Consider the following 16,517-nt stretch of genomic DNA (forward strand, 5'->3'; position numbering starts at 1 on the left):
TAGGTGGCAAGATAACCCTTTGTGCCTTCTGTTACACCTGTGTATATTTCTCATATTTAGCAGAAGGTGGCAATAGACAACATAGTACACACACGGGCCAAAGTATACACACGCACATGGCGGGTTTACCGGTCAAAGTGAAACATGACCTAAAACTTCACAGGATGGTAAATTAACCATTCAGGAATCAATTCCGATTAAAAAAAACAAAGTGAGTGGTAGTCACTTTACAGCAGGTCATCACTTTGTAGTATTGCAATGAGTGTAAGTTGTCACTTTGTATGGTAAACACACCCACACACATGCACACACACACACACACACACTCAGAAATATTACAGACACACATACAGACTAACACACGCCAACCTATGGCACAGGCCCACTTAGGTGTGCTATGCCCACCGAGTGGGACAATAAATGAGTGGTGGTACCAGGTGTCAAGAATAGGTTCTGGGCCATGCTAGCATGTTATACCCATCAACAATCATCCAAAAGTGACAAAATCTATAGTAATCCGGTGAAGTTGCTGGAGCACAGGATAAAGTTGCAGTTGGGAAGGTGGTTTGGCATTATTCCCGTAACAGATAATGAGTGTGATGATGATCCCTGAGAACATGCATATCAAATTAAAGAGCAATTGGACAAGCGATTTCAGAGAAGATTTATTTAATCAAAAGCCAAATAAAATTGCCCCCAAATTGAATATGCAAAGTTCACCTGAATTTGAACCCACCAAACTAAAGTTACCAAAAGGAATCTGCATACTAAATTTCAACTCAATCTGACCTGTGGTTTCAAAGTTTCACAGGATTTTCCCTTTCTGTACTTTATTTTTGATACTGACCTGTTCATTTGAACAAATTCACATCTCCTTTCCTGTCTGCACCTGTACCTAGGGTACACCAAATAACAAGATGGTAGGTGCTGCGGTTTTCGAGGTTTTGATGATACTTACATAAAAGCATGTATGCATACAATGCTCGCAGTTACATACACACACACACACACACACACACACACACACACACCCATACATAGCAGTACATACCGGTACTCACAATTTTATGTACAGACACCGCTGACTTACCATAGAGCTCTGTTTGCTATATACATATACCAAGTATGGGCTAAATGGCAAAAGTGACCTTCAGTAAAGGTGTCAGATTGTTAGAAAACAATCAGAATTGGTCAAATTATTAGTTCTTGATATTGCCATAGTGACATTTCAACAGTCAAAAGATGCCATAAGTTACACATTGCTTGTCACACAAAATCCAGTTTTTCAAAGTTCTAATCTGTCATAACGTGATCCAAGACTTCAATGATGATTATCTGACCACTTCCACATTCGTAACTTCACAGTGATTGCTATTCAGTAATGGATGTGTAAATAAAGTTGACTAGGAAGAGCTTGAAGTTTTCTTGACCTTTGACCTCACAGTTTGCTTTTTCCAAGCATGGCTAAGGACACTTTTGATGAAGGCTGCTTCCTTAGATACTTTGAGATGAAATCTGCTGTTGTGATGACCTTTTCTATATTTACACCCTGTAAAAATGATAAAATGCAAATCATCAGACATAGTTTTGGACATTGTTAGTATCTTTAAACAGGAACTTCTCCAATTAAAGCCAGATAATCGTAAATCTATGCAAATGTAAAAAAATAGTGCCAATGTCACTGTTCGCTCCCATATAGTTATCAAAACAAGCCAACAATTGTATGAAACATGGACATACATACAGACAGACTGACATACACAGACTGGCACAGAGTGATGACATTGGCCCTCGACAAGTGTGCCTTGGCCCATGGAGAGTAATAAAGATATAACAAACAGCTGAATGTAATGATAAAATAGTTAAATATAGGCCTACAGGCACTCAGGGTGAATATGTTACAGCAATTTGATTAGTTTCTTTTCCTTTTCTACTTCTGTGATAATTTTTAAGACAATCAAACTGCAAGGCAGTTTATGTATTGACAAATGTGTTATCTTTTACAAGCACACAGCAAACTGTTCTTGATTTTTCATTTTATGGGAGCTAAAAACTTTACCAAAACACAAAATTTTAGATATTTCTCTGAAAATTTAAAAGAAGCAACCTAGCAGTTGATAGAGCTTGGTTTATGTTATGTAGAGAATAACTTTTTATGACGCATGTGTTGATGAAGGAGGAATCTTTGCAAGTCCACTTAAGGTCGGCCTGACCAAAATTGCAAAAATAGCTGCAAAAATACCTATGGTAATTAAAGATTTTATCATAATTTGAGCATATTTAATTAACATCATTTGTGAGAACATGTCTATTAAACATCAAAGCTATCAGACAAGTGGTTTTTGAGAAACAAATTTTTGACCAAAAATGGCAAAAATTGCCCCCAAAATTCAAAATTCTAGATTTCAAAGTAATTTTAATATATCATATTAACATAAACCCTAGGAACCTGTTTACTAAATATCAAAGCAATCAGATTGGTAAATTTTGAGAAACAAACTGTTTGACCAAAAATGAGAAAAATTGCCCCCCCCCCAATACAAAATTGCAGATTTCATCCTAATTTCAATATATCTTATTAACATTAACCCTAGGAACCTGTACACCAAATATCAAACCTACCAGATCAGTAGTTTCAGGAGAAAATAACTTTTGACCAAAAAGGCAAAAATTGCCCCTAAAATAAAAAAAATTGCCAGTTTCAACCTATCTCCAATACATTATATCAAGATAAATCTTAGATACCTGTATACCAAATATCAAAGCTATCAGATCAGCAGTTTTTGGATAAAAAAGTTTTTGACCAAAAATTTGGAAAATTGCCCCAAAATTACAAATATGATAATATCAATACAATTTGTACAAACTTGACTGAGGTCATCTCGAGGAACATGAATACCAACTTTCAAAGTGATCACACAAGCGATTTCAGAGAACAAGATTTTTTGACTAAAAACAGAAAAGAATACCCTAAAAATACAAACATGCAAATTTCACCCCAATATGTGTACACATAATTTAGAATACCTAAAGGAATCTGCATACCAAGTTTCAACCCAATCTGACCAATGCTTACTGAGTTTTGGCCATTTAAAGGATTTTTCCTTTTTTCCCCTCATTTGCATATTTTTGGCACAGACATGTTCATTTGAACAAATTCACATCTCCACCCCTAGGTGTACCTGTACACCAAATACTAAGACAGCAGCCATTGCGGTTTAGGAGTTTTTGATCTGGACGGACTAACAGACATACATACATACATACACATGCACACAGACGCCATTTTGCCACCTTATAAGAATACCTCCCATTTGCATATATACATATGCATATATGGGAGCTAAAAAGCCATGCTACATGTACTGATCAGACGTGCTGTGTTGGTCCCAGAATCCCATGATTTTGCAATGCTTCAGGCATGTATTGTCATTGAATCCTGCTTTTGATGTCTGTGAATATATAGTGACTAAACTTGAGTCAAAAATAAACTGAAAAAATGTTCCGTTTTTTGTCGGAGAACACATATGTTTCAAAATGTGTTCCCTGTAGGACCATTTGACCTCTCTTTGCATATGTCACGAAAGTGCCCATCATGATTATTCAAATTTATCATAGGGTCAAAGTGATGCTCTGAGAATTCAAAAACTCCCGCCCAGTGTATGCAAATGGCTGCATCATCAGTAATCCCCCTATTGTGCACCCATAGTCCTGTAACTTCCTGTTTAAACTATAAATGTCATTCTGAAATAAGGAATTCTCAGCAGTCACTCAATCACAAATTAATTATCAATCCGAAATTAATTATCAACTTCGGACTAGACTTCGCCAAACCATAACCTTCAAATTCAGAAACAATAAGAAATTGCAAGGCAACGTGACTGTAACTGGTTTGGTAGCAATAGCAAGGCACTGTGATTGCCACTGGTTCTATAGCAATAGCAAGGCACTGTGATTGCCACTGGTTCTATAGCAATAGCAAGGCACTGTGATTACCACTGGTTCTATAGCAATAGCAAGGCACTGTGATTACCAGTGGTTCTATACCAATAGCAAGGCACTGTTAAGCCACTGGTTCTATAGCAATAGCAAGGCACTGTAATTTCCACTGGTTCTATAGCCATAGCAAGGCACTGTGATTGCCACTGGTTCTATAGCCATAGCAAGGCACTGTTATAACCACTGGTTCTATAGCAATAGCATGGCACTGTGATTGCCACTGATTCTATAGCAATAGCAAGGCACTGTGATTGCCACTGGTTCTATAGCAATAGCAAGGCACTGTGATTGCCACTGATTCTATAGCAATAGCAAGGCACTGTGATTGCCACTGGTTCCATAGCAATAGCAAGGCACTGTTATAGCCACTGGTTCCATAGCAATAGCAAGGCACTGTGATTGCCACTGGTTCTATAGCAATAGCAAGGCACTGTGATTGCCACTGGTTCCATAGCAATAGAAAGGCACTGTGATTATCACTGGTTCTATAGCAATAGCATGGCTCTTTGATTTCCACTGATTCTATAGCAATAGCAAGGCACTGTGATTACCAGTGGTTCTATAGCAATAGCAAGGCACTGTTATTGCCACTGGTTCTATAGCAATAGCATGGCTCTTTGATTGCCACTGGTTCTATAGCAATAGCAAGGCACTGTGATTACCAGTGGTTCTATAGCAATAGCAAGGCACTGTGATTACCAGTGGTTCTATAGCAATAGCAAGGCACTGTGATTACCAGTGGTTCTATACCAATAGCAAGGCACTGTGATTACCACTGGTTCTATAGCAATAGCAAGGCACTGTAATTGCCACTGGTTCTATAGCAATAGCAAGGCACTGTGATTGCCACTGGTTCTATAGCAATAGCAAGGCACTGTGATTATCACTGGTTTTATAGCAATAACAAGACACTGTTATTGCCACTGATTCTATAGCAATAGCATGGCTCTGTGATTGCCATTGGTTCTACTGGTATAGCAATAGCATGGCTCTGTGATTTCCACTGGTTCTATAGCAATAGCAAGACACTCTGACTGTGATTGTAACTGGTTCTAAGGCAATAGCAGGACACTGTGATTGCCACTGGTTCCATAGCAATAGCATGGCACTGTGATTGCCACTGATTCTATAGCAATAGCAAAGCACTGTTATAGCCACTGGTTCCATAGCAATAGCAAGGCACTGTGATTGCCACTGGTTCTATAGCAATAGCAAGGCACTGTGATTGCCACTGGTTCTATAGCAATAGCAAGGCACTGTTATTGCCACTGGTTCTACAGCAATAGCAAGACACTGTGATTGCCACTGGTTCTATAGCCATAGCAAGGCACTGTGATTGCCACTGGTTCCATAGCAATAGCAAGGCACTGTGATTACCACTGGTTCTATAGCAATAGCAAGGCACTGTTATTGCCACTGGTTCTACAGCAATAGCAAGACACTGTGATTGCCACTGGTTCTATAGCAATAGCAAGGCACTGTGATTACCAGTGGTTCTATACCAATAGCAAGGCACTGTGATTACCAATGGTTCTATAGCAATAGCAAGGCACTGTGATTGCCACTGGTTCTATAGCAATAGCAAGGCACTGTGATTATCACTGGTTCTATAGCAATAACAAGACACTGTTATTGCCACTGATTCTATAGCAATAGCAGGCTCTGTGATTGCCATTGGTTCTACTGGTATAGCAATAGCATGGCTCTGTGATTTCCACTGGTTCTATAGCAATAGCAAGACACTGTGATTGCCACTGGTTCTATAGCAATAGCAGGACACTGTGATTGCCACTGGTTCCATAGCAATAGCATGGCACTGTGATTGCCACTGATTCTATAGCAATAGCAAAGCACTGTTATAGCCACTGGTTCCATAGCAATAGCAAGGCACTGTGATTGCCACTGGTTCTATAGCAATAGCAAGGCACTGTGATTGCCACTGGTTCTATAGCAATAGCAAGGCACTGTTATTGCCACTGGTTCTACAGCAATAGCAAGACACTGTGATTGCCACTGGTTCTATAGCCATAGCAAGGCACTGTAATTGCCACTGGTTCCATAGCAATAGCAAGGCACTGTGATTATCACAGGTTCTATAGCAATAGCAAGGCACTGTTATTGCCACTGGTTCTACAGCAATAGCAAGACACTGTGATTGCCACTGGTTCTATAGCAATAGCAAGGCACGTGATTACCAGTGGTTCTATACCAATAGCAAGGCACTGTGATTACCAATGGTTCTATAGCAATAGCTAGGCACTGTGATTACCACTGGTTCTATAGCAATAGCAAGGCACTGTGATTGCCACTGATTCTATAGCCATAGCAAGGCACTGTGATTACCAATGGTTCTATAGCAATAGCAAGGCACTGTGATTACCAATGGTTCTATAGCAATAGCAAGGCACTGTGATTGCCACTGGTTCTATAGCAATAGCAAGGCACTGTGATTATCACTGGTTCTATAGCAATAACAAGACACTGTTATTGCCACTGATTCTATAGCAATAGCAAGGCACTGTTATTGCCACTGATTCTATAGCAATAGCAAGGCACTGTAATTTCCACTGGTTCCATAGCCATAGCAAGGCACTGTAATTTCCACTGGTTCTATAGCCATAGCAAGGCACTGTAATTTCCACTGGTTCTATAGCAATAGCAAGGCACTGTGATTGCCACTGGTTCCATAGCAATAGCAAGGCACTGTTATTGCCACTGGTTCAAAAGCAATAGCATGGCTCTTTGATTTCCACTGATTCTATAGCAATAGCAAGGCACTGTGATTGCCAGTGGTTCTATACCAATAGCAAGGCACTGTGATTACCAGTGGTTCTATACCAATAGCAAGGCACTGTTATTGCCACTGGTTCTACAGCAATAGCAAGACACTGTGATTGCCACTGGTTCTATAGCAATAGCAAGGCACTGTGATTATCACTGGTTCCATAGCAATAGCAAGGCACTGTTATAACCACTGGTTCTATAGCAATAGCATGGCACTGTGATTGCCACTGATTCTGAAGCAATAGCAAGGCACTGTTAAGCCACTGGTTCTATAGCAATAGCAAGGCACTGTAATTTCCACTGGTTCTATAGCCATAGCAAGGCACTGTGATTTCACTGGTTCTATAGCCATAGCAAGGCACTGTAATTTCCACTGGTTCTATAGCCATAGCAAGGCACTGTAATTTCCACTGGTTCTATAGCAATAGCAAGGCACTGTGATTGCCACTGATTCTATAGCAATAGCAAGGCACTGTGATTGCCACTGGTTCTATAGCAATAGCAAGGCACTGTGATTGCCACTGATTCTATAGCAATAGCAAGGCACTGTGATTGCCACTGGTTCCATAGCAATAGCAAGGCACTGTTATAGCCACTGGTTCCATAGCAATAGCAAGGCACTGTGATTGCCACTGGTTCTATAGCAATAGCAAGGCACTGTGATTGCCACTGGTTCTATAGCAATAGCAAGGCACTGTGATTGCCACTGGTTCCATAGCAATAGCAAGGCACTGTTATAGCCACTGGTTCCATAGCAATAGCAAGGCACTGTGATTGCCACTGGTTCTATAGCAATAGCAAGGCACTGTTATTGCCACTGGTTCTACAGCAATAGCAAGACACTGTGATTGCCACTGGTTCTATAGCAATAGCAAGGCATTGTGATTATCACTGGTTTTATAGCAATAACAAGACACTGTTATTGCCACTGATTCTATAGCAATAGCATGGCTCTGTGATTTCCACTGGTTCTCTAGCAATAGCAAGACACTGTGATTGCCATTGGTTCTACTGGTATAGCAATAGCATGGCTCTGTGATTTCCACTGGTTCTATAGCAATAGCAAGACACTGTGATTGCCACTGGTTCTATAGCAATAGCAGGACACTGTGATTGCCACTGGTTCCATAGCAATAGCATGGCACTGTGATTGCCACTGATTCTATAGCAATAGCAAAGCACTGTTATAGCCACTGGTTCCATAGCAATAGCAAGGCACTGTGATTGCCACTGGTTCTATAGCAATAGCAAGGCACTGTTATTGCCACTGGTTCTACAGCAATAGCAAGACACTGTGTTATGTAGGTCATTTCCCCCACACTCATCATGACCTGAGTTCAATTAGTCTAGAACATTCTCAAGGTCACTGCCCTTGATGACCTCACAACCTTGAATTCAATTAGTCATGTTTGGAATGTTCTGGAAAGTTGATTAGTTGTGTAAGGGAGATAATTTTAGAACAGTAATTAGCATGTCAATAAAAGTTCTAGATTGTTCTTATATGCCTTTATAAAAGGGACGTGCACAGCTTCCAGTCAGACTTTTGGGATCGTGTCTCTTGTGTGTTACTAAACTCCAGCAGTAGTCATTCTCAAGACTTTTCAAGACCTTCACTGCCAACGCTGGATTTATACTGTGGACTTTGTGCAGTTTCAAGCCTGCAAGCCTAAGGACTGTTCATTCATCCGACTGACTGTTACAACTCTGAGACTGGAGCTTTGCCGTCCCAGCTGAGATAAGTAGTCTGTACACTTTTAAAGCTTGTACTCTATCCCTGACTTAGCAATTAGTTTTATTTTCGTAATAAATTTTGTTTAAACGTTAACTGCTGAGTTCACCCTTTTGTTCGTTTTCTCTGCACGTAACAAATTGGGGGCTCGTCCGGGGTCCGAATATTTTGAGCCGTTTGACAACATTTTGCCTGCCTTTTCAAAACTACTGTATACTGTGAACTCAGCAAAATTCAATCATGGCGGAATTCAAGCCAGACGAATTTATGGATGACCTTGATCAGGACGCATTTGATTCCCTCAAAAAAGACAACCTCATTGCACTGGCCAATTTCCTTAAAGTAGATGTCAAAAGATCTATGCGCAAGCGGGAAATACAGTACCATATTGCAAAACATTTAGTTAATTTAGGCCAATTTGAGGAATCCACCTTGAAAGATTATGAGCCCGAGTCTACCTTTGAACTAAGAAAATTAGAATTAGAAATGCAGACAAATTTGGAGATCAAGAAACTAGAATTACAAATGGAAAAAGAGAGACAGGCATTAGAAAAAGAAAAAATACAAATGCAATTACAAATGGAAGAAAGACAAAGAGAGAAAGATAGGCAGGAAAGATTAGAAATGGAAGAAAGACAGAAAGAGAGGGAATTGGAAATGAAAGAAAAAGAATTACAAATGGAAGAAAGACAAAGGGAGAAAGAAAGAGAGGAAAAAGAAAAGGAAAGAGAATTAGCAGAACACCGACTGCAGTTAGAAATGAGACGTTTAGAGCTTAGAAAGTCAGGAAATTCTTCCCTTCAGACAGTTTTGACATCACTAAGCATTTCAGGTTAGTTCCCCCTTTCCAAGAAAAGGATGTTGATAAATATTTCCTTCATTTTGAGAAAATTGCTCAGAGTCTGGATTGGCCTAAGGAGTCCTGGTCTATGCTTTTGCAGAGTGCTTTGGTGGGTAAAGCCAGAGAAATTTACATTCAGTTGTCAGTAGAGCAGCTTCAGATTATGATTCTGTGAAGGAATTAATTCTCAAGGGCTATGAGTTGGTGCCTGAAGCTTACCGTCAGAAATTTAGGGATTGTGAGAAGGTGAAGGATCAAACTTATGTTGAATTTGCTCGAACAAAAGAACAACTGTTTGACCGTTGGTGCTCTTCTGAAAAGGTCAGTCAGAATTATGACAAATTACGACAGCTCGTTTTGATTGAGGAATTTAAAAGGTGCATCCGGAGTGACATCAAAACATTTATCAATGAACAAAAGGCAGATACATTGGAGGTTGCTGCACGTTTGGCCGATGATTATTCATTGACCCACAAATCTTCATTTCTCAGCAAACCATCCCAGTCCTTTTCATACTGAAACAATGCAGGTAAATTTAACTCCTCCTTTCCATCCAAGAATTTTTCAAAGGAGAGTAGAAAATCAAATGACAACAGTTCACAGAGTTCAAGTAACACTCCCACATCATCAGATCCCAAGTCTCAATCTTCTTCTGACAAACAGTTCGGTACACTTTCTTGTAATTATTGTAAGAAAGACGGCCATTTAATGTCAGAGTGTTTCAAATTGAAAAGAAAACGTGAAGGTCAAAGTGGTCAAAGTGGATCTAAGCCCACCGGCTTTATTTCTTCATCAACTCAATTAGAGTCTAATAATGTGTGCAACACATTTTCTGAGGTTAAACCCCTCTTATCCCCAATTAATGAGGTCCAGGTCAATTCTTCTCAAGATAGCATTATGGGTATTTTCGAACCATTTATTCATGATGGTTTTATATCACTTTCTAGTGATTTTTCTTCCGCTACCCCTGTCAAAATTTTAAGAGATACCGGGGCTTCCCAGTCTCTTTTGTTGGCAGATACCCTGCCGTTTTCTGAAAAGTCATTTTCAGGTTCTAAAGTTCTTATTAAGGGGGTAGATTGCAATGACTTTATTCCTGTTCCTCTCCATAATGTCTATTTGTCTTCGGACTTTGTTTCTGGACCTGTGACTTTAGGTATTAGGCTTTTTGCCTTTTGAAGGGATTCACCTTCTTCTCGAAACGACCTTGCTGGGGACAAGGTCATTACTAATCCACTTGTGACTGATAATCCTAGTTTAGATCAGGATCCAGAGCCAATTGAACAAGAGATACCCATTTATTTCCTTCATGTGCCATTACTCGAGCCATGTCAAAGAAAACTTCCGAGAATCAAATACTCTCAAAATAATGTCACAGATGTTGACTTAAATGACACCTTCTCAGTCAGGTGTTTGACACGGATCATTCCGTTATCCCTCGAGGATTTGAAACTTCCAGTAAAACTTCTGCTGACCAAAGTCAGACATTTTCTGGATCAAATCTCATTGCAGAACAACACAAAGACCCAGATATTTTGTCTTTGTTTGACAGGGTAGATGATGAAGGTAAAACTTCAGATAGCTCTGTTTCCTATTATACAAAGTCTGGTATTCTCATGCGTAAATGGAGACCTCCAGACGTCTTGGTTGATGACGATTGGGCTATAAAACATCAAATTGTGGTTCCAAAGTCCTATCGTGCTGAAATATTGCGCCTGGCCCATGAAACCCCTGGGCTGGTCATTTGGGAGTAAGGAAAACTTATCATAAAATTCTCAGTCACTTTTATTGGCCTAATCTCAGGCAGGATGTAGCACATTTCTGTAAAACTTGTCACACATGTCAAATGGTAGGAAAGCCAAATCAGACCATTCCAAAGGCCCCTTTACAGCCAATTCCTGCATTTCAAGAACCATTTAGTAGGATACTAATAGACTGTGTTGGGCCCCTACCAAAAACAAGATCAGGAAATGAGTATATGTTGACAATTATGTGTACATCAACCCGGTTCCCAGAAGCCATACCACTGAGAAACATAAAGACAAAGACTATAGTGAGAGCTTTAGTCAAATTTTTCACTTTATTTGGCCTCCCTAAATGTGTCCAGTCCGATCAAGGCTCCAACTTTATGTCTGGTATTTTTCAACAAGTAATGGATCAGCTAGGCATTAAACAGTATAGGTCATCCGCCTATCATCCAGAAAGTCAGGGTGCTCTTGAGCGATTTCATCAAACTTTGAAAAACATGATTAGGACCTACTGTTTTGACACTGAGAAGCAGTGGGATGAAGGAATTCATTTTCTGCTCTTTGCTGTTAGAGAGTCAATTCAGGAGTCTCTTGGTTTTAGCCCATTTGAGCTTGTATTTGGACATACAGTCCGTGGCCCACTTAAGCTCGTTAAAGAGAAATTCCTATCAGACGATGATGATTGTCTGAATATTTTGCAATATGTGTCAGATTTTCGTACGAAACTCTCTAAAGCATGTGAATTAGCCAGAGAAAATCTTGAGTCATCTCAGCAGTCAATGAAAACCAAATATGATAAAAGCACCTCAAAACGGAAGTTTGAACCAGGTCAAAAGGTTCTTGTTCTACTTCCAATTCCTGGCAAACCACTCCATGCTCGTTACTTTGGGCCATACCTAATTGATAAGAAATTGAGTGATTTAAATTACATCATAATAACACCTGACAGGCGAAAACAAAAACAGCTATGTCACATAAATATGCTTAAGCCATATTTGGATAGGGATAATCCTACTATAACTCAGCCTGTCAGTACCGTCAGTTCTGGCCATTATGAAGATAGTGATACTGAAACTGACTTGAGTGAAAATACTCTAAACTCAAAGCTGGGCTCGGTCAAGCTTCAGAACTCAGAAATCCTGGAGAAGCTGGAGTCTACAAAGTTGGCACACCTCCAGCCAGAACAACAACAACAGGTGAAAGAACTGCTCCACGAATATAAACACCTATTTCAAGATGTTCCAACAAGGACAAACGTCATCTATCACGACGTTGATGTTGGGGACAGTAAGCCTGTAAAACAACATCCATACAGACTGAATCCAACAAAAGCGAAATATCTCCAGGAAGAAGTCAAATACCTGCTGGACAATGACTTTATTGAACCCAGTAAAAGTAACTGGAGTTCGCCGTGCATACTTGTTCCCAAATCAGATCACAGTTATCGTATGTGCACGGACTTTAGGAAGGTCAACACTTTAACAAAGACAGACACTTTCCCAATCCCGAGGATTGATGACTGCATCGACCGAGTGGGAAAAGCCAAGTATGTGACGAAATTTGACCTACTGAAGGGATTTTGGCAAGTCCCTCTGACGGATCGTGCTCGTGAAATATCCGCCTTTGTTACACCAGACGGATTGTTCCAGTACAAGGTGATGCCATTCGGAATGAAGAACTCTCCGGCAACGTTCCAACGGATGATCAACGACGTCATATCCGGGCTAGACGGATGTGCAGCTTACGTTGACGACGTCGTCCTGTATAGTGACACCTGGGAGGAACACATCAAGCTCATGCGGAAGTTCTTTGAGAGACTGAGCAAAGCAATGTTGACTGTCAACCTTGCCAAATCTGAGTTTGGCTGGGCGAGGGTGACTTTCCTCGGACATACTGTAGGACAGGGTGAGGTAAAACATGTTGATGCCAAAATCAGTGCCATTTCAAGTTTTCCAATACCAAACTGCAAACGACAACTGATGCGCTTTCTCGGTATGGCTGGATACTACAGAAAATTCTGTCCAAATTTCTCCACAATTACTGAGCCTTTGACTAACTTACTTAAGAAGAAAGTAAAGTTTGTTTGGTCAGAGCAATGCCAACAGGCATTTGATACACTTAAAGCCATACTGCAAAGTGCTCCAGTGTTGTCTGCACCAGATTTCACTTTGCCATTCAAATTAGCTGTGGATGCTAGTGATACGGCTGCTGGTGCTGTTTTATTGCAAGAGGATAGTCATGGTATAGATCATCCTGTTTGCTATTTTTCACGCAAATTTAACAAATCCCAGAGAAACTACTCTACAATTGAAAAGAGTGTTTATCTTTGATATTAGCTTTACAGCATTTTGAAGTTTATGTTACTTCTTCAAATCAGCCAATAGTGGTTTATATTGATCACAACCCTCTTGTATTTCTACAGAAATTTAAAGGCAAAAATCAGAGATTGCTAAGATGGAGTTTAATGTTACAGGAGTTTAATCTTGACATTAGACATATCAAAGGCAGAGACAATTAATTGCAGACTGTCTCTCTCGTATTTAGAGTTTATTGTTGTTCACTTTCAAGAAATTTTATTGTTGTTCACTTTCAAGAAATTTTACTTTAGAGTAAAACAAAATTTGAGTACTTAAATCCTTTTCAAGATTACATTTGTAAAAGAAAGATTTTTCTTTGAAAAATTTCTTTTTTTTGAAGAGGGGGTGTGTTATGTAGGTCATTTCCCCCCACACTCATCATGACCTGAGTTCAATTAGTCTAGAACATTCTCAAGGTCACTGCCCTTGATGACCTCACAACCTTGAATTCAATTAGTCATGTTTGGAATGTTCTGGAAAGTTGATTAGTTGTGTAAGGGAGATAATTTTAGAACAGTAATTAGCATGTCAATAAAAGTTCTAGATTGTTCTTATATGCCTTTATAAAAGGGACGTGCACAGCTTCCAGTCAGACTTTTGGGATCGTGTCTCTTGTGTGTTACTAAACTCCAGCAGTAGTCATTCTCAAGACTTTTCAAGACCTTCACTGCCAACGCTGGATTTATACTGTGGACTTTGTGCAGTTTCAAGCCTGCAAGCCTAAGGACTGTTCATTCATCCGACTGACTGTTACAACTCTGAGACTGGAGCTCTGCCGTCCCAGCTGAGATAAGTAGTCTGTACACTTTTAAAGCTTGTACTCTATCCCTGACTTAGCAATTAGTTTTATTTTCGTAATAAATTTTGTTTAAAACGTTAACTGCTGAGTTCACCCTTTTGTTCGTTTTCTCTGCACGTAACAACTGTGATTGCCACTGATTCTATAGCCATAGCAAGGCACTGTGATTGCCACTGGTTCTATAGCAATAGCAAGGCACTGTGATTACCACTGGTTCTATAGCAATAGCAAGGCACTGTGATTGCCACTGGTTCTACAGCAATAGCAAGACACTGTGATTGCCACTGGTTCTATAGCAATAGCAAGGCACTGTGATTGCCACTGTTCTATAGCAATAGTAAGGCACTGTGATTGCCACTGGTTCTATAGCAATAGCAAGGCACTGTGATTATCACTGGTTCTATAGCAATAACAAGACACTGTTATTGCCACTGATTCTATAGCAATAGCAAGGCACTGTAATTTCCACTGGTTCCATAGCCATAGCAAGGCACTGTAATTTCCACTGGTTCTATAGCCATAGCAAGGCACTGTAATTTCCACTGGTTCTATAGCAATAGCAAGGCACTGTGATTGCCACTGGTTCTATAGCAATAGCAAGGCACTGTGATTGCCACTGGTTCTATAGCAATAGCAAGGCACTGTTATTGCCACTGGTTCTATAGCAATAGCAAGGCACTGTGATTGCCACTGGTTCTATAGCAATAGCAAGGCACTGTGATTACCAGTGGTTCTATACCAATAGCAAGGCACTGTTATTGCCACTGGTTCTACAGCAATAGCAAGACACTGTGATTGCCACTGGTTCTATAGCAATAGCAAGGCACTGTGATTATTACTGGTTCTATAGCAATAACAAGACACTGTTATTGCCACTGGTTCTATAGCAATAGCATGGCACTGTGATTACCACTGGTTCTATAGCAATAGCAAGGCACTGTTATTGCCACTGGTTCTATAGCAATAGCAAGGCACTGTGATTATCACTGGTTCTATAGCAATAGCATGGCTCTCTGATTTCCACTGGTTCTATAGCAATAGCAAGACACTGTTATTGCCACTGATTCTATAGCAATAGCAAGGCACTGTGATTTCACTGGTTCTATAGCAATAGCAAGACACTGTTATTGCCACTGGTTCTATAGCAATAGCATGGCACTGTGATTGCCACTGGTTCTATAGCAATAGCATGGCTCTCTGATTTCCACTGGTTCTATAGCAATAGCAAGGCACTGTGATTGCCACTGATTCTATAGCAATAGCATGGCTCTGTGATTTCCACTGGTTCCATAGCAATAGCAAGGCACTGTGATTGCCACTGATTCTATAGCAATAGCATGGCTCTGTGATTTCCACTGGTTCTATAGCAATAGCAAGACACTGTGATTGCCACTGATTCTATAGCAATAGCATGGCTCTGTGATTTCCACTGGTTCTATAGCAATAGCAAGGCACTGTGATTATCACTGGTTCTATAGCAATAACAAGACACTGTTATTGCCACTGATTCTATACCAATAGCATGGCTCTGTGATTTCCACTGGTTCCATAGCAATAGCAAGACACTGTGATTGCCACTGGTTCTATAGCAATAGCAAGGCACTGTGATTATCACTGGTTCTATAGCAATAACAAGACACTGTGATTATCACTGGTTCCATAGCAATAGCAAGGCACTTTTATAGCCACTGGTTCCATAGCAATAGCAAGGCACTGTTATTGCCACTGGTTCTATAGCAAGGCACTGTGATTATCACTGGTTCCATAGCGATAGCAAGGCACTGTTATAGCCACTGGTTCTATAGCAATAGCATGGTACTGTGACTGCCACTGATTCTGTAGCAATAGCAAGGCACTGTTAAGCCACTGGTTATATAGCCATAGTAAGGCACTGTGATTGCCACTGGTTCTATAGCAATAGCAAGGCACTGTTATAGCCACTGGTTCTATAGCCATAGCAAGGCACTGTGATTTCCACTGGTTCTACCGGTATAGCAATAGCATGGCTCTGTGATTTCCACTGGTTCTATAGCAATAGCAAGGCACTGTGATTATCACTGGTTCTATAGCAATAACAAGACACTGTGATTGCCACTGGTTCTATAGTGATAGCAGGACACTGTTATAGCCACTGGTTCCATAGCAATAGCAAGGCACTGTCATTGCCACTGGTTCCATAGCAATAGCAAGGCACTGTTATTGCCACTGGTTCTATAGCCATAGCAAGACACTGTCATTGCCACTGGTTCTATAGCAATAG

At 40.2% G+C, this 16,517-nt stretch overlaps 1 protein-coding gene across 3 annotated transcripts in view; it reads right to left on the reverse strand.

The window, feature by feature from the left end:
- Positions 1 to 652: 652 nt before the first annotated feature.
- Positions 653 to 16,517, reverse strand: part of LOC139115073 (hydroxymethylglutaryl-CoA lyase, mitochondrial-like) — a 50,389-nt gene continuing 34,524 nt past the window's right edge. For all 3 annotated transcript variants that reach the window (XM_070676951.1, XM_070676953.1, XM_070676950.1), the window contains one exon: positions 653 to 1,549. In XM_070676951.1, the coding sequence (XP_070533052.1) occupies positions 1,439 to 1,549 (111 nt within the window). In that variant the 3' untranslated portion in view covers positions 653 to 1,438. The remainder of the gene's footprint in view (positions 1,550 to 16,517) is intronic.

Source organism: Ptychodera flava, chromosome 17 (assembly GCF_041260155.1).
Source record: "Ptychodera flava strain L36383 chromosome 17, AS_Pfla_20210202, whole genome shotgun sequence".
NCBI classification, from domain to species: Eukaryota; Metazoa; Hemichordata; class Enteropneusta; family Ptychoderidae; genus Ptychodera; species Ptychodera flava.